Source organism: Heteronotia binoei, chromosome 5 (genome assembly GCF_032191835.1).
Source record: "Heteronotia binoei isolate CCM8104 ecotype False Entrance Well chromosome 5, APGP_CSIRO_Hbin_v1, whole genome shotgun sequence".
In the NCBI taxonomy this organism is placed as follows: domain Eukaryota; kingdom Metazoa; phylum Chordata; class Lepidosauria; order Squamata; family Gekkonidae; genus Heteronotia; species Heteronotia binoei.
The window spans coordinates 139,331,340-139,351,031 of NC_083227.1; the positions used below are offsets into that span (position 1 = coordinate 139,331,340).

General features: G+C 42.0%; 1 protein-coding gene across 4 annotated transcripts in view; it reads right to left on the bottom strand.

Annotated features, from left to right (window-relative positions):
* Nucleotides 1–1,832: 1,832 nt before the first annotated feature.
* P4HA2 (prolyl 4-hydroxylase subunit alpha 2) overlaps nt 1,833–19,692 on the bottom strand; it is an 83,830-nt gene continuing 65,970 nt past the window's right edge. The window contains exons 9-15 of one of the 4 annotated variants that reach the window (XM_060240495.1): nt 17,211–17,281; nt 16,779–16,878; nt 15,367–15,420; nt 11,585–11,644; nt 9,054–9,122; nt 3,063–3,159; nt 1,833–2,166 (exon numbers count right to left, since the gene is read on the bottom strand). In XM_060240495.1, the coding sequence (XP_060096478.1) occupies nt 2,096–2,166; nt 3,063–3,159; nt 9,054–9,122; nt 11,585–11,644; nt 15,367–15,420; nt 16,779–16,878; nt 17,211–17,281 (522 nt within the window). In that variant the 3' untranslated portion in view covers nt 1,833–2,095. Of the gene's footprint in view, nt 2,167–3,054; nt 3,160–9,053; nt 9,123–11,457; nt 11,524–11,584; nt 11,645–15,366; nt 15,421–16,778; nt 16,879–17,210; nt 17,282–19,692 lie in introns of those variants that run through there. The other 3 variants (XM_060240494.1, XM_060240496.1, XM_060240497.1) reach the window with 3 other exon arrangements.

Consider the following 19,692-nt stretch of genomic DNA (forward strand, 5'->3'; position numbering starts at 1 on the left):
TTTTTGTCTGGAACCACCTTCTGAAACACTTCCTTGATCTCTTAAAAGAGAACTCTAGCTGTGTTTATTGCAAAGACTCAATTCTGTCCAGCATAATTATGCCTCAGGATTATGCAACAGAACATTGCTTAAAACAAAAAACGAGAAACCCCTAGAGAAGAGAAAGCTGGGACTATTAAGACATAGACAAATTTCTGTGGTACACTAGGGACAGATGAAACCAGAGCGGCATTCAAATGTGCTGATTTTATATACCCCAATGGGCCAGCTGCCCACAGGCAGCTGAGTGACTGAACTTGTTGCCTGACAGGAGAATAGGGACTTGCAGTAATCAGGAGGGAATAACAATTGCTCTCACAATTTAGCCAAATGAAGGAATTCCAGAATTTGGGCAGGAGTAACAGCAAAGCTAATTCACACAGCGTATGAGCCCTGACTGAACCACGGTTCCTTATATAATGCATTGGTAGTATAATTCTTTTAGAAAACCAACAGTGCACATGGCTTGCTATACAGGTAGTAAAAGGCAAGTACGTATGGCAAAGGACTCTGAATTAATGGGACCCTGCCCTTAGTATTTTTACAGTTCCTTAGAACGCAAAACCATAGACAAATACAGCTTCCGCTGCCACTGGTTTGTATCTCTGCACTGGCACGAGTGCACCTTATGTCAGTGCTGGAAATCTGCTCAAAGTAGCTAAAAGGGAAGATAACAGATGCATATGTAGTCTATCAGTTGTATTATACGGTCCCAAAAGTATCTCAAGCACCTTGACAGACTAACAGGTAAACCAGTTATGGCTACTCACTTTCAAGGAAGGTCTACTGAGTTAAATGGCAGTTATTCCCAACTAGGCATGCATAAGATTTCAGTTAGAATATCCCCTCATCCAGTAAAACCTTCCCATTTATGTGAATCAAACTTTGCAAATCATGATGCATTGCTTATTAAGGGGCCTACACAGGATCTGAAATCTAGGAATTCCTTCACATGATGCTCCCTTTTTACAAATTCCCTCAATATATAATGTAGATTCAACCTGATTTCTCTGGACCTTTTGCAGTGCAATAGTCTTCCTTCTTTCCTGGTCTACAAAAAAAAAAATGGAACAAAGTTTGAGTCCAGTGTCACCTTTAAGACCCGTCTAAAATCCACCAGGGATCGGGCCTACTCAATAACGGCACCTTATTGGTGGAACCAGCTGCCGGAAGAGGTGCGGGCCCTGCGGGATCTAGGGCAATTCCGCAGGGCCTGCAAGACAGTCCTCTTCCGGCAGGCCTATGACATTAGCTGACAATGTAAAACATCTTGGATGGAACAAAATGTATCTATAGGCCGCCGGTTTTATTCTATCTTGTTTTTTACTAATTTATGGTTTAATTGTATTTTTAAATGTTTTAAACTGAAGTTGTTTTAATTATTATGTTGTAAGCCGCCCTGAGACACTTAGGTGAGAAGGGCGGAGTATAAATCTTAATATAAAAATAAAAATATAAAAAGACCAACAAAGTTTTATTTACTGTATCAATTTCATGTGCAAGCACACTTCTTCAGATCCATTGAAACAGAACTCACCAGCCATTACATATAGGCTGAGATACAACAAATGGGACCATGCAGGGAATAAAGGGTAAGCAAGGCAAGAGACTAAGGGAAAATATGTATAACAAGTGAAAAGCAAGATTTTTTGATCCTTTCCCTTGATTTTGTACTTCCCTCTGGTCTTCTGTGGCTTCCATTATGGAAATAACCAACTGGGAATGGGAATTCCCAGGAAATATGAGAATAATAAAGGCAGGCTTTGCAATGAAAGAAATACGCACCAGACATGCTTTTTTTAAAGAACATTTATTGCACACCCTAAAATTCAATAAAACTGTAAATTTGAAAACTAGATCAATGACCAATTTGTAAAATGCCAAATATTAAGTGTGAGAAGAGCTCTTTTTCATTCACTGACAGACACTGTCTTTTCTTTAAATAAAAAGTGCCATCATTCTTTTATAGTAGTGTAGGAGTCATTTCTCAGAAATGAACTGGACTGTACGTGAAGAAGTGGGCAGAAAGAAAAAAAAAGCAGCAAGTAGGGCAGTTTCAGTCAACTTCTGTTCTCCCACATGGTCTTAAAAATTCATTTCCTCGTTCGTGAAACCACTTGTTTGATACTGTGACAAAACAACAACAACAGCAAAATGAACGTAGTATTGGGCTCCGTGTATCCCTTTCATCGTAGTTGTTCTAAAACACTGCTGTGGCAATGGCAAAAGATAACTGAGATGCATGCCAGCAGTCTCCCCCTCAGACAGCACCAACAAGAAGCCACTGTAAAGATTTAGTGAGTGGCGCATGCCTTCAAATTAGGTTTTAAATAGGAATCAGTCTGCCGCCTCAAAATTAAAATGATTCATTCTCTCCATGGATGCTGCTGTGTGCATAAAAAGGGAACAGTATAAAGACACAGCAGAGCTCCCTTTGCCCACCCCCTTCCCATCTGATCCTTAGTTACACAGTCATACACAGACTGTGGTCTGGGATCCTGAGGAAGAGAGGTAGAGTTCAATGTTCATATATACATTCTGCTGGCTAACTGGACAGGGTGAAAAATGGAAGTGGGTTTACAGGCCAGCATACTCCCCTGAGTACTAACTTTGGCGACAAAAGATGGCAAACCCCTCCCCCCTCCTATTTTAAAGATCTGTCAATTCCAACGTACTCTTGAGATTTCAAATGCACAAAAGCACTACTTTGTTACTTAAATGTGATGCTTACCCTGGCTATCTATGTCTAGCAGTTGCTCTGGAGATGACCACAGTTCATAGCTTAAAAACTACTTACTCTGCTGGACGTCAAAATCATGAAGGTAAATCAAATAGTAAGGGAATCTGAATGGAACATCACCCGAAGCTGTCACAGGATAAAATGACAGACAGCTTGTGATCTTACTTAGGTACTGATAAGAATATATCAGAATCCTAGATCATAAGCTACCCATCATGATCTCCTTTGACAGCTTAGAGAACCTGGTATTTCTACCATTAGAACCAAAGGGAGGATTACTTACCCCATTTACACCCTACTAGCACCGGGCATGCAGCGTGCCTTGTTCGGTAATCACCCTCTCCACTTCTGAAGAGATTGTACCAAAATACTGCTGTCCCCTGGAGAGGAAAACAAGTATTTACTAATTAAAAGTAAATTGTGTGTGAGAGCAAGAGAGACCCAACTTCAAATTATAGCTGGCACCTTTTCAAACATTTTGCCACTGCAAACCCACTTCCTGTCACAAGTCCCTGGAAGTTTCGCTTGAACTGGCTAAGCCAAAAATCCCATTTATTTTTAGGAATTTGCCAGTATCAGAAGCCCCACTTCTTTTGACAGCTCTCAGTAACTTCTTTGAACGTGTTCACTTGTTCATTTACATTGCTCCCTCTATGTCTGAACTAACTTAAAACCCCTCAGTGGAATTCTTAGGAATGCAGATCTTCCTGTAGGTTGTATGGTTTCTGCTTGGTTGGAATTGCCCATAATCAAAGAATTGGTTTTAGTTTTCTTCAAAAATACATAATGTGACACTCACTAATGGATTCCTGAGTGATTGATAAAAATATTGTGACTTATCCAGAGAGGAGAAAGAGGCAGCTACAGGGAGAGGAAAAATGGCACCGGAATTGCAGCAGCAGCAGCTGGGGAAAGCTATAACAAGCACAACTGAGAAAGGGGAACATACAACTGAGACAGTGGGAGGGGGGAATATTTACTCCCCTCCCAACTTCAGTTAAAAATCAAAATGTGAGGATATCTGCCACAATACAAGCTTCAGTGTTTATTACCTGATGAGCGCTTATCAAGCACTGAGTCGAACTAATAATTCCAAAACACTCTTAATCTGTTTGTGCTATTCATGAAGTAAAACAACAGTTATTTCAACACTGAAAGGTAAATTAAACAATCTGTCATTAGATTTATCAACATAAAGCATGTCTTCAGACACACAGTGGATGAGGCCAGACTGACAGAGACAGCTAATACATTCCTTCTCACCCTGCAGCCAGCTCACTATATATGGCCCAAATCTTCATTAATAATATGGTCAGAATCTGTCCACTACTTTTCAACTTCTAGCCTTTTTAGAAACCTTTTTAGAAACAAGCATAGCCACCTTCAAGAGGGGGTTAGATAAAAATATGGAACAGAGGTCCATCAGTGGCTATTAGCCACAGTGTGTATATATATATAATTTATTTATTTATTTGGCCACTGTGTGACACAGAGTGTTGGACTGGATGGGCCATTGGCCTGATCTAACATGGCTTCTCTTATGTTCTTATGTGCACCTATTTTCACACCCATTACGACACTACAGGCAGCTGATGCTACTCACTTGTTACTACTAGAGAAATCTGGACAAATTTAACGAGTACAACTATCCTCCCAAATGTATTCTTTTATATGTGTATAATGTTTGTATGTCAAATTGAATAAGAATTTATTAGGGCTGCAAGGGCTGGCTCTGATACCTCATTAACTCCCCCTCCCCTGAATGGTGCATTGATAATTTTGCAGGTTGTTTTTAATTTGAGAAAAGCATTTGAAATTAAGCTTTTGCTTCCAGTAGGAAGAAAAAGATTATTTGAACAAGTAGCTCACACTATTTAAAGAAAAGGGGGGAGAGGAGAGAGGAAAAGACAGAGAAAATTGACATTCTAGAATATTGGAGCGGGGAGAGAGGAAGGTAGAGAAAGTGTCCTGGAAATGCTCCTGTGGCACAGGTGGTAGCAGCCTTCCTAACATCTGCCAGTAGTTTTCCCTCCAAATTTGAAAGGCTACCATTGGCAGGGCACAAAAGAAGTATTAATCTTAAAATGAGTACATTTAAAATATGTATTTAAAAAAAAAAGATTGGTTTCAAAATGAAGAACCTGTGAAAAACCAAGCTACAGAGAGAACATGTCAGCACCAATGCAAGTCAAGTCAAGTTTATTTTTATATCCCGCCCTCCCCCGCCAAAGGCAGGCTCAGGGCGGCTCACAGACATGGAAACCATGATTTAAGTAAAATACAATGTAAACAAAATTTTAAAATACAATTCAATTACATAAATTAATTAAAATAGATAAAAACAGGTGATATAAGGTGCTATAGTCACAATCATACATAGGATGGCTAGATGGTTACAGATCGGTTCCAATTTCAGTTTAGCCAGGTTCTACCTCAAAAGCAAGCTGGAAGAGAAAAGTTTTGCAAGCCCTGCGGAATTGATTCAGGTCCCGCAGGGCTCGCATCGTCTCTGGAAGTTGGTTCCACCATCGAGGGGCCATTGCTGAGAAAGCTTGCTCCCTGGTTGTCTTCAGTCTAGCTTCTCTTGGCCCAGGGATTTTTAGAAGATTTTGAGAGCTAGATCTCAGTGCTCTCTGGGGGATATATGGGGAGAGGCGGTCCCTAAGGTAGGCAGGTCCTCGGCCATATAGGGCTTTAAAGGTAATAACCAGCACCTTATAGCGAACACGGTACATAAACGGCAGCCAGTGCAGGTCCCGCAGCCCAGGCCGCGCGTGTTCCCACCGAGGTAGTCCCACCAGCAGCCTGGCCGCCGCGTTCTGTACTACCTGGAGTTTCCGTGTTTGGTATAAGGGCAGCCCCATGTAGAGGGCATTGCAGTAGTCTAGTCTCGAGGTGACCGTTGCGTGGATCACAGTTGCTAGGTCTCCGCGTTCCAAGAAGGGAGCCAACTGCCTCACCCTCTTGAGGTGGAAGAAGGCGGCTCTAGCAGTAGCAGCTATCTAGGCCTCCATTGATAAAGAGGATTCCAGTAGCACTCCCAGGCTCTTGACCCTGCCCACTGGTACCAGTGGCGCACCGTCAAAAGCCGTAAGGTGATCTCCCCTCCCAGTCCGCCGCGGCCCACGCAAAGGACCTCAGTCTTCGCCGGATTCAACTTCAGCCCACTCAGCCCGAGCCAGTCAGCCACGGCCTGTAACGCTCGGTCCAAATTTATAGGGACATCACCAGTCCGGCCTCCATCAATAGATAGAGCTGGGTATCATCAGCGTACTGATGACAGCCAAGCCCATACCTCTGTGCAATCTGGGCAAGGGGGCGCATAAAGATGTTGAACAGCATCGGGAGAGAACTGCCCCCTGAGGCACCCCACAGTGAAGTGGGTGTCTCTGGGACAGCTCCCCCCCGATTGCCACCCTTTGTCCCCAACGTTTAAGGAAGGAGGAGAGTCACTGTAAGGCTAGCCCCCGAATTCCTGCGTCGGCGAGGCGGCGGGACAGCAGCCGATGATCGACCATATCGAACACAGCCGATAGGTCTAGCAGCAGCAATACTGCCGAGCCGCCTCGATCCAGTTACCGCCGGAGGTCATCCATGAGGGCGACCAAGACTGTTTCTGTCCCATGGCCCGGGCGAAAGCCGGACTGGCACAGGTCCAGGACGGAAGCGTCCTCCAAAAAATCCTGTAACTGTAACGCCACAGCCCTCTCGATAATTTTGCCCAAAAAGGGCAAATTTGAGACCGGTTGATAATGTGCCAATTCGGCCGGGTCTGATGTAGCTTTTTTCAGGAGAGGGCGGACCATTGCCTCCTTCAGGGGTGTTGGAAAAGTACCCTCTGAAAGGGATCGGTTTATGATGTCCCGTATAGGACACCTTAGTTCCTCCTGGCAGGCCTTAATTAGCCAGGAGGGACATGGGTCCAGATCGCAAGTTGTGGATCGTGCAGTGCCAAGAATTCTGTCGACTTCCTCCAAGCTGAGCAGGTCGAAGCAGTCCAGGGTTAAATCAGAAGACACGCATTGGGCCTCGAGTTCACTTACTGCATCTAAGTTGGCAGGGCAGTCGTGGCGGAGCAATTGGACCTTATCTGCAAAAAATTTCGCAAAAGCCTCACAGCCTATCTCCAATTCCTTAGCCTTTGAATTGCCCTGTGGCAATGTAGTAAGATTCCAAATTATTCTAAATAATTGAGCCAGGCGCGAATTTGCAGATGCAATCTTAGCCGCAAAGTATGTTTTCTTTGCGGCCTTGAATGCCATCTCATAGGACTTCATACACTTGTCAGTGATATTCATGCACATAGCAATTTCTTTATTTAATTTATATCTCTCCCTCCCCGCCAAAGGCAGGCTCAGGGCGGCTCACAAACCAAGGGTCAACACAAACACATTAGTGTGACCGGTACAATAACCAACAATAAAACATAAAAACAATTGATTAAAACATTTTGCAGGTGCTACTATAAGAGCTTCAGGCAGCAACTGAATTCAAGTGGTTAACTATACTCAGAGGTGTCAGGGCCGTCGTAGCATGTTAAGATAGGCCATTGATGGTGTTCTTATGGGCCTGTCCCATTGTTGCAGTTGTTACCATCATGTGAATGCCTGGCAGAAGAGTGCCGTTTTGCAGGCCCTGCGGAACTGTAAAAGCTTTTAACCTTGGCCGCAGTGACTCAGGTACAGAACCTCCTTCTTTGTCAGATTTAATTTCAGTCTACTCAGCCTGAGCCGCCCCGCCACAGCTTGCAATGCTGCGGATAGATCTTCCGGGGTGGAGTTGGACTAGCCGCCCATCAGCAGATAGAGCTGGGTGTCATTCGCATACTGGTGACAACCCAGCCCATACCTCTGGGCAACCTAGGCGAGGGGGCGCATGTAGATGTGAATAACATCGGAGAGAGAGAACCGCTCCCTGTGGCACACCACATATAAGCGGGTGTCGTTGGGATAGTTTGTCTCCTAGCGACACCCTCTGTCCCTGACCTTGGAGGAAGGAGGAAAGCCAGTTCAAGGTCAACCCCTGAATCCCAGCGTCGGCGAGGCAACAGGTCAGTAGCTGATGGCCGACCGTGTTGAACGCTGCCGACAGATCTAACAGCACCAGCACTGCCGAGTCACCTCTGTCCAGGTGCCTCTGGAGGTCATCTGTGAGGGCAATCAGAACCGTCTCCATCCCGTAACCCGGACGAAAGCCGGATTGATGAGGATTAAGCACAGAATGCATTCCAGAAGCCAATGGAAGAAGATATTGGATTTATACCCTGCCCTACACTCTGAATCTCAGAGCGACTTACAATCTCCTTTACCTCCCCCACAACAGACACCCTGTGAGGTAGGTGGGGCTGAGAGCTCTCCCAGAAGCTGCCCTTTCAAGGACAACTCAAGACCTATGGCTGATCCAAGGCCATTCCAGCAAGTGGAGGAGTGGGGAATCAAACCCGGTTCTCCCAGATAACAGTCCGTGCAATTAACCACTACACCAAACTGGAAGTGCTTGCTGGACCAGGAGAAAAAAACACTCCTATTTACTGTTGGGAAAATGTGACTTCCAAACTCATATGGAAGCAACATCAACATTCAAGTTAAGAGATTTAGATTATCCTTAATTATTAGAGTACCAACTGAACATTTATTTATTATGTAATAAACAAGCGCGTAACACCCCTGCCATTGTTCCTTTCTTTCAAGAAGAGATTGTTTTTGAATGCTACATTTATACAGAGAGAAAAACTTCCTGAATACAGTTCAAGAGGGCCTTATTGGAGAAGTATATTTGAATTTGAATAGATGAATTTATTTCAATATATTGCAAAAATAAAAAGTTTGGTTATAAAAAAAAAGAGGGCCTTATTGTATCTTAACAAAGGATGCTTGTCTTTAAAGCCATTTCATTGCATATATAAGCCAGAGATGGTTACCAAGATTTAGACAAAGGCACCTGACCTGCATAGCCCAGGCTAGCCTGATCTCATCAGATCTGAGTAGCTAAGCAGGGTCATTCCTAGCTAGTATCTGGATGGGAGATGTCCATGGAAGTCCAGGGTTGAAAGGTGAAGGCAGGCAATGGCAAACCACCTCTGAATGCCTCTTGCCTTGAAAGCCCTTCAGGGTTACCACAAGCCAGCTGTGACTTGACAGCACTTTCCCACCATGTCAAAGAGCTAATTGGGTAAAAATGGCATAGCACAGAAAGAATGCTTGGGAAGAGTAAAAATGCTGTTTAGCATGATTTAAATGGGAAAACACTAATTACAGAGAAGGTCAGCATTTACCTTTTTGGGCCAAATTGCAGCCCCAAAATCTGGGAAAACTGTTGCCCCTCCGGCTTCTACATCACTCATCTGGGGGAAAAACAAACATTAAAAGAAAACAGTTGATGACAGTCAAGAAGACTCTACACAGACAACAAATAACACATTTCTGAGCTGTTTTAGCTTATACAGATTGAACACTGTTGATTTTGGAGGATTAAAATACAGGAGGAAGTGTACGCTTTTAGAAAAGAGTCTCACACTATCCTGCATTTTTAATTCACTTATATGTATGTAGTTCTAAATCACTGTTTTAGTATAAAAATTAATACAGTACCATTTCTCAAATGAAATGAAATAGTTTTACAGTATATGCCAGACCGGAGGCCGGGGGGAATTACGTAGCCATTTAGCTACATATTTTTCCTTAGCAAACTGAAAGCATATCTTGGCACTGCCTTAATAAATTTTAACCAGGTGCATCTCTGAGTGAAGCATCTGTGCAACTGACATGTGGCGATAAAATTCATATTATTTCCATGCCGAACAATGGGTATTAGAGCAACGAACCACAAATCCCAGTAACCACCTAAATCCTAAACACTTAAGTTGAATATGTTAGACTGTAATCACCAGCACTTACTTCCTGGCAATGCATTTACAGAGATGCCTCAAAGGAGATGCAATTGCTTTAGTGGGCTTTTAGATTTGGTCTTCTGTTTTTTAGAGTTAAAGCTACAATTGTGGCCCACTGCAATAAAAACATTGCCCTTCAAAAAGAGTAAGTCCTTCACTGGCTACTGTATAAACATTTGAGAGCATCATAAAGATTTAATTCTATGCAAAATTATTTATTATTACGTACTTTCCGTTCACCTCAGTGATTATCGCACCATGTAGACGGCAGATAATTTGCCAACCTATATGCATATCTCACTTGCAATATGAAATTGGTAGCCAGCTAACGCTGAGCTGCTGCATTAACTGATTTCACTGAGATGAAAAAACAGGTTTGGTGATTCAGATTTGACTACCCTGCCCCAGATATTGTCAGGTTTTCATATAGTGACCATTCTGATAACTGTACATGTGGACAGAGAGAATACAAAATGGGAATAAAAACACGGCAGCAGTACAGATGTCAGGAGCAGCCAGTACGACGAGAGAATTCAAAAACACCTGTTTCCAATACCAAAGTTTTAGAAACCCATGCCTAATCAATTTTAATGGATGCTACACAAATGTAATGGATGCTACATTCATCCTTAAAATACTCTCTAAGCATCCTGTGTTGATAAAGAATTAAATTGTCAGTTAATATGCAGAGGGATTAATCAAATTATCAATTTTATGGAAAAAAAAGTTTCTACTGGTAATAAATTCACTGCAATTCACACTTGGGTGGGTGTGTGTGGGGCGGTGGGGGGGAGTAAAAGCAAAATATTGAGAGTTTTCCTGAAAGATTCACAACTTCAAATGCTATTGGGTGCTGCCTGATAAAGGTGAGAATATCCACAATATACACTACACAAATAACAATGTTGGAATAAATTTCTCCATTGCTCCCACCAAAAGAATTCTACTTTGCGTCACGCCCCACCTCCACCGGTGGCCCATCCAATGGCCATTGCTCTGCACCATAGGAAACCCTCCTTGTTGAGCAGCCGGAGCTGGAGGCCAGATCTGGCTGCTTCCCCTTATATACCCCCTGGTCTCTCAACTCCCCTCCCAAGGGCAGCTCCCCCTTAGCCCTGTCCCCCTTCATACTCAGGCAGGGCCCGTGGCACAGCCAAGCCTATTGCCTTGTCTACCTCCCCCCCTCCACCTGTGCATTTGTCTCCTTCACTGCAGTCCTGCAGCCTGGGGATGCTGACATGCTTTGCGCTTGGTTGCCACTTGCTTCCAGGGGCTGGTGAAGCTCTCCTGGTGCTGTGCCACTCCGTTATCCTCTGGCAGTGGTGTGCCAAAGGAATGTCAGGATGCCTGGATTCAAGGCCTCACATGGTGACTCTGGGGGGTGGCTCCCAGGCCTCTCAGGGTGGATTTGGGATGGGACTGCGGTAGGTCAGTTGGGCTGGTAAGTGCCGAAGCTGCCCAAGCTTTAGGGATGTTGACTGGTGCTGGAAGGGGAGGCAGTGGGTTAATCCCGGCCAGGACCAGTTGGGATACTTTGAAAATATTTATCTCACCAGTGCTTAACTTTCAGCTCATCCTGAAGCTAGCACAATTTTAACAGTTAACACTGTAGTGGAGGTTGCATTCTTTCCCCTCCATGGATGCTAAAATTGCATCAGATGCTGAGAGTAACAGGAAATCCCCACATTCAGGATCTCTCATCAGTAGTAAATCCCTAAAATCTGTGCAATGGGTTATATTTATGCTGCTGATGTTGAGAACAAATTTCACTCAGCACAGATATACTTACGTAGTTCAAAAAAGTGGCCACTCGATTCCCAGACCCTAAACGCTTGAAAACATCAGGTTCATGTTTCTATAAAAAGAAAGTAAACTGCAAACTTCAAGCACACAGCCAAGGACACAGAGGTACTTACATAGTTAAGAAATGTTGCTAGCCTATTTCCTTCCGTTTTGAGTGTGCTGTCAAAGGGCCGCTGAAACAAACAACAACTTTAACCCAACTTCTGAAGTGGAACACATATCTAGCACTGGAAAGAGAATGTGCAGCCCAATCCCTATGCATCTATACTTGGAATCAAGTCCGAGTGAGTTCAATGGGCCATGCTGCCAAGTACATGGGCATAGGACTGAAGTCTTAAAGTCTTAAGCTAAACAGCTTGATACAAGATGTATTAATGTAGCATTACAATGCCAAAACTTTCTCTAATCAAGCCAGGGTTATTCAAATACATATCACGTACATCCTGGGGAGGTGTTCTTTAGCCACTGAAAGAATATATGTGATCAATTCATGGCAGATATTATATCATATAAATATTATAATTCATTATAGGGAAATTAACTGAGCTGCATTTCTTGCCTACATCACAAGTGACTGAACAGCTGTCCTTGGCTTCATTGTAATTGAAGAAGAAACCAGTTTTAGGATCAACCAGAAACTCAAATGGTTTCCCAACCTTAAAAAAGATATCTTATTCTTCTCCTCCTTCATTATTGTGTCAGGCCACACAAGAGCTCAGATAGAGACAACCATTTTTCCTCACAAAATACCAGAACTGCCGAGTGTGAAGTGGGGGAGAAATAAGACAGCCACCCTGGGCCCCCTTCAGAGGGAAACCGTGGTATAAAAATAATTTAAAAAATGAATCTTAATATATAAAAATCTCAGAAGATGCTAAGAATAAGATGTGTTGTTACTAAACAGCAATCAACAAAGTATTTCATGGTTAGATTGGGCAAAGAGGGGATGAAAACAAAAAAATTAGAATGGAATTTTCAGGCCTTGACTGTAGCTTTCTGGCAAGCTGGATTATAGGTTTTTGGGAGATAAGGTGGGAAGAAGAGAGTGACAGGGATATGGAAACTAAAAGGGAAACAAGTGATGAGGTACAGGGAAAACTGTGAGGGCACTAAGGAGTGCAGACAGAAAAAGGGGAGCAATGAGACTTAAGGAATGGATAGCTGAGGTGCAGAGGGACCTTTGGGATGGGGGAAAGTGAAAATGATAGGTGAAAAAGTCAAACAAAGAAAAACTGAGATAACAGAAATGAGAAACAGAGATTGCTGTAATGGTGCAAGAGCTATAAAAGGTAAAGGTAAAGGCAATCCCCTGTGCAAGCACCAAGTCGTTACCAACCCATGGGGTGACATCGCATCATGACATTTTCTTGGTAGACTTTTAATGGGGTGGTTTGCCATTGCCTTCCCCAGTCATCTGCACTTTACCCCCAGCAAGCTGGGTACTCATTTTACCAACGTCAGAATGATGGACAGCTGAGTCAACTTTGAGCTGGCTACCTGAACCCAGCTTTCGCCAGGATCCAACTCAGGTCACGAGTAGAGCTTGGACTGCAGTACTGCAGCATACTATTTTGTGCTACAGGGCTCATGAAGAAGAGCTATGGGGTGCTCTTAAAGAAAACGAGGGGTTCATTGCAAAATGGGACTGCAGAGAAATAAGAGGTCAAGAAAATAAATAGTAAGCTTGTGGGATATGGGGGGGGGGGGCAGAAAACACCACAGAGTGTAGGAACAAATTACGGCAAGGTTAGTAACACCCCCAGAGAAATCTGCAGCAGCACAGACAGGGAAGAGTGAGTTCCTTGTAGAATACAGAGTGAAAAGGGGCTTAACAGAGGACAAGTTAAAAATGTTAAGTTTAAATTGAAACCAAATTCCTTTCTGTAGTTAACGCAGTGATGTGGCCCTCTTGTGTTTGTAAAAATGTATAATGGCCTAAAGAAGGATTCATACCCCAGCTTTAGAAGAATGTGCATTATGACCAGATATCGAAACAATTCAACTGCCCCCCCCCCAAAAAAAAACAATTCAAGCAGACAGCTGATGAACTGCTGTGGAACTTTTAATTACTGTAAAGGAACAGCTTACAGTAATTCCAGTTTTAATATGTGCTGCATACAGAGCCTGGAGGACCCATCCAAATCTATAATAAATTCAACTTGTTGACTTCCCTTAACCTTGGCAGTTAACCATCAGCTAGATTCCAAGTGCAGCTTTCCCCCAGACTAAGAGGGTGGATCTTGCTGCTTGTTTTTGAATCCTGACTTTGTTATGTTAATCTTCTTGAATACAAAGGCTTTAACTGAAGGCTGATTTGTTTCAAAATACAATTGCTCTGTTTGGATGGTACTCTCCTCTACTTTCCGTTTGTAAAGGAAGGTATGAATGAGCTCCATGAAGGATTACAGAGAAAGAGGAATGGAAAGTGTTGTCTGAACAAGGCCAGCACAGTTGCAGCAACAACAAAAAATAAGAATAACTGGTGCCAATTTTAGAGGGTTAGCTCAAAAATGCTGGATAACAAAATAAGATTTCCTTCAACTGATTTTTTTTTTTAAAATCCCAGTACTAGCTAAAATACTTGCTCATTTTGAGTGAGCTACCATGATCATAAAACCAAACAGTACCTGAGGAGAACAGCAATAACTGCAAAAACTTGGACTGATAGGACTGTTTTTGAAATGAAGAATGTTGCAAGATTACCTTAGGAAATTAAAATATAAGAGATTGGCACCTTCCTAAAACCATGAAGTGCATGGTTTTAGAAGGATGTAACTGTTTATGATTGCACTGCTAGCTGCATGTCCGTGTTCAAGAAATCTCTGTACGTTGGAACGTGTGTTATACTATCTTCATCTTTAACATACTAATGGCTGTGTCCTTCAGCCATGATTCCCTGATATATGGATACAGGACAGTTAAGATTCTCATCTCAAGCACTGTTTCTTGTGCTCTTGCCTATAAAAGGCGAGTGCCAACAATGGATGGGGCATTCTAGGTGGTGGAACCACACCTGTGGAATGTCTCCAACCCCGGAAGTCAAGCTGGTACCTGCAATTGCTGGCTATTAGGTGCCAGGCTAAAATGTTTTTGTTCACTTAAGTTTCAAAATGAATTCTATCCATTTTTATATTGCTGGTTTTATTAGATAATAAAGATTGGCTTTATTGCTGATATTTTAATTTGTTGTAATTGTTCTTTTTGATGTTATATGTATTATTTATTTTATGTAGGTAGCCACTTTGGATAGATTTGGGGGAACTGGATATAACCCTGCATTTTACTGGCCAACTGCATAAAAAGCTGGTGTGCAACAACAGTGACCGCAGTGACCATATCTTTTATGTAAAACCACCTGGATCATTGTTGTAACCTGTCCTGAGCCAGCTTTGGCAGGAAGGGCAGGATAGAAATCACATGAATAAATAAATACATTTAATTGTGGAGCTGCAAAGTGGCCCCACTTGAGTCAAAACGTTTTTGTGCAGTAAGGCCCTTGAATGGCATCTAACCCTTTCCAGGCTCAAATCACACATTACAAAGGACACAAGACTGTTACCAACCCACCTCTGCCTAGGTGATATCATCACACTCTGAAATCACACTTTGTGTTCACTCCACTTCATCAGCTACCACTTGTAAGGGATAGAAAACCTTTGGTAAATGATAAAGTAAGGTAATTACTTTAGAAAGAACTTCTGAGGAGCATTGCAATATGACAGCTAGTGCTTATGTCTGGTCTTTGAAAGGACATGCATTCAGTGCCACCAACAAACAACGGCATTGTGTTTCAGTGGTATAACTTGGCATAATGCTGATATTTGACCATAACTCATAGTATTATCACAATTCACCCAGAGAAATGCAAAAGAGGTTTGATACTGAGGAAACTTACCCTTGAAAAGTCAAAATGTGGCTCATATTGTCCTCCCATGCCATAATTAGCAACCTAATGTGTTGAGAAAATAAGAATGTTTTCAATAAAATAAAACAGATGTAAGTAGAATATTTGTTCTGTAGGTTTAAAAAACTCCAACTAAATCAAGTGAAACAAACTTCAGCACTTTTTGTGGGTGTCTTGGATGGATTTCAACAGCAGCAGTGCAAGAAGACATGACCTCCACCTGTCAGCATACCAGAAGTTCTCAATTATGCACTGTGCCCCAGATTTTCACCACTTCATATCTTGGACCTCTTCTACACTGCCAGATGCTAACAACTTATTTAATAACCAGTACTCACTGAAACGAACTCATCAGATTATGAAGCAAATATGGAAGCTGCTTGTGTTCAAAATCTCTTTGGATTTAGACAGCAGCCTTAATTTAAAAGGACTGTGAGAGAGGCAGCATGACATTAAACTCTACACAGGATTCTGAGGAACTATTTTTAAGGTCAGCTCAAACATTCATGAATATGAAAATCACTCCTGGCAACAGTTTAAATGGTGCATATCTAACTACTCCATTAAGCAAAGCTGGAAGCATTCTAACAACAGAAGAACTCTTTAAATTGTAGAAAGGCTTCCTAGGTTGGAGGAAGTTTCTCCAGTCAAAAGCAGGACACATATTTGAAAAATATTTGACAAATTCTTTCCATGTGGTCTGACAATTATGAGGAGATTCCCTTTGCAGCAGATGCCAGAATTGTGCCAGTTTGAAGATGTGAACAATGGGAAATTATTAGGCCAAACAATACAGAAAGTGGCTTTCAATCACTGCAGCCACTGCATGAAGTACTCTCATATGGAAACTGCTTGCCCATACTCTTAGGCAGCATTAAAACATCACTATCAAACTCTATTTGTCCATGACCAGTAAGTCTGCTGTGATCATATCCTCCTTTTTTCCTTTAATTCCAAATCAGAATCTCAGTTTGAGAGGAGGAAATGAACTCTCATTTGCCCAGGTAAACTGCTTTCAGCTGCAATCGGTCCAACTGAAGTCTTGTTAAATCATGAAGCTTTCAATTTGTTCTCCGAGTGTAAAGCAAGGAAATGTGTGAGCACAGCAAAGAAGTTGCATTTGTGTCTATCGCAGAGATATGCAATATCTGAATATGCACTTAGGCTGTGTATCGATAGATTTCCTTCTCTTTGACATCTTTATATTTTATTCTCAACAAGTTTCCCAAAATTCTGCTTCGCAGACAGAAACATGTAACAAGGCAGCACTTATAGTTTTCCATATCAAGATTTCCACTCGCTTATATTAGAAGAAAACTGAAACCAGGAACAGACTCAACAGGACAGGATACCGATATGGAATTACCCAGATTGTACTACCGGTAATGTGCTTCTGCACTAACCTGCAATAATTCAGCTGTTTTCGTCGTTAACCCTGTGATATATTCCATTCGGTTATTCACCTTGGCAACAACAGGATCATCTTCTTCCTCCAGCCACGAACTTGCAGAAAAGAAAGTTTTCACCCAGGAATTAGAAAATCATATTCGATAATTCTAAAATACAAACTGAGACACTTTGCTGTCAAAAGTTTCCTTATACTATTCCAGAGTCCTTTTACTCGCCAGGAGGATGTTATATATATATAGTACACTGTTCCTCTAAATTTAATTTTTTTAAAAAATAATTGCTCCTTTTTGAACATTGCTTATTTCAAGCAATTTTCATTGCAAAATATAAAAAACACAGAATTTGCAATTAAAGTTTTCAGTCTGAGATCTAAAAAGGCTTCTGGAAATTATGCATTTAAAAGTTTTTATTCTTAGCCACTTTACCTTTTAGATACCCTGTAGCTGGCCACAGTTAGTACACCAGTTTTGGGATCACGTACTGTAGCTCTTGCCAGCTGTAGAAGAAGAAATATCAAGATTTAATAACTGAAGTATTACTGAAAATATGTTACAAAACATGATGTCACATCCTGACCTCCATTTTCAAACATATACTACACAACAACGTCATGGAACAGCAAGAAATTTATTCTGTACACAGTGAAGAGTATTCCACAGGAGTGGCAAACATAGGCTATTTCATATGAACTGAGGTTCCATCAAATGATCTGCATAAATCATATCACCTAAGAACCAGATTTTGAGCAGACTTCGGAGGATGGTGGCATGACTTTGTCCATGGGGTTGCAAAGAGTCGGACTCTACTGTGTGACTAAACAACAACAACAAGAAGAATCAGATTCTAAAACAAAAACAAGTTTCTTGAACTTTCAGCTGTCTAGGAATCTTCTGAACTAATCTTTCTCTGGTGCAATGTAATATGAGTGGTAAATTAGCACATACAATACCTGGCAACACATATTATGCCTGTGCCAGTTCCCCATGCCAACTATCTCTGGTTTGAATGAGATCTTAAACAAGGTAAGCATGGTAGTACAGTGACATCATATCAAACCAACGTGTCTCTTCTAGGCACTTGCATGTTCTGTACCGGTATTCCAGACGTTGTAGGACAGGGGTGCTGAACTCGTTATGAGGGTCAGATCTGACATAAATGTCACTTTGTTGGGCCAGGCCAAGCAAGTCATTAAATGTAACATGAGGTACCAGAGATATAAACTTTATAAAGGTGGATTTCAGATGCCAAACGACAATAGCAGGTGAATAACAATAGCAGGCTTGATTGGATTAGGTGTGATATGCAGAGAGGGAAGTGGAGATATCAGCATTGGTAATGAGAAGAAAACCTAAGTCTCAGTTTGGTGCAGGAGGATTCAATCCAGGAGAATGCAAAGAATAAATGGGCATAAGTCTGCCATTAGAAAACAAAACATTCAAAAACCAGTGGAGGAACATTTAACCCAGGACATTCAGTTGCTGGCCTAAGAGTAGCTGTTCTCTTACAAAAGAATTTCAAAGGGAGATCAGAAATAGAGAGACTGCTGAATTGCAACTGATAGTGAAGCTCAATGTATCCTCCAGGATTAAACTGAGACCTAGGTTTCCTATCTCATTACCAATGCCTGCTATTGTCATTTGGCATCTGAAATCACTCCACTCTCCAAGATATAAGTGTCAGACGAGGAACTTCAAACAGATGCGGATCATAGTATTTCAATATTAATCCATTTATTTGAGAACAATCAGTCTAGCAAAGAGGCAAGTTGAGTTTGATAACTTTCAAGGCCGTGCTGTGCCTTTTTGTACATTTCAAAGGAGAGAAACAATACAGCATTTTCACACTCTCAGAGACAGTCGGCGCATCCCCAGCCTCCCTTATCTTTGCTCCCAGGAAGCTGCCCACTGGTCGCCTTGGGCATAGGGACTTCAAAGGCCCAGATGGCTCCAGGCTGGGTGTGAAATTCCTCCCCCTGCGGTTTGGGATTGCTCTGGGGAAAGCTACAGGTTACTGTTCTCACGGTTAGTAAAAGCAGGGTCACAGCAGAGTACAATATGGCATTAGTCATGTCAAGCAGTACATTACATATATCATGATACTACAGCTAAGTTACACGTCTGACAATAAGGGCAGATGGACTCACATTCTAGCTTTGTCTATAGAAGTGAACAGTGACTCACAAAAGCTCATGCCCTTCCACAAATTTTGTTAGATGCTACTGGACTCTTGCTCCTTTCACTAATAAAGACTGCACGATGTACCGTTAGGTTTCTCCCGCACCCCTTCCATCTGTTTAAACTGGAGAGGGTTATCTCTCCAAGTGAAATAATGTGTTGATTTCAGACTGGGCGAAATCAGTGCTAGTGCATCAGTGCTAGAAAGACAGCCAAGGAGAGAGATCAGTTGAACTGGAAGATACAGAATCATAAACATATTTTTAGATACTTAGCCATCTAGTTCCAGTCATCATTGTCGTCATCACTACTACTACTACTAAGATTTGTGAATTGCCTTATCCTGGCTGATGCTGGGTTCTAGGCAATGCACGTCAACATAAAATACATCTAAAATCAGTAGATCCAATTAATTAAAAACAGTTTACAACCCAACGACATCCTTTGTAGTGTGCAACAATTCAGCTTTCAAGGCATCGGGAGCAGAGAATCCAGCAGGACTGAAAATGTCCTGGCCCTCACTGAGGAAACGACCCACAGCCACCCCTGCGTGTAGGACTTGCTCTGTGGGTTCATCCTCAAGAGCTAGTATATCTCAAATTCCAAAGAGAAATATTCAAATATCGTTCCAAAAATACTTTAATAAATGTTTATACATAAAATATTATATATTTGTTATAATATTGTGCTGTAATATAGGTCCCAGGGGGGGGTCATCTGTTTTATTGGAACA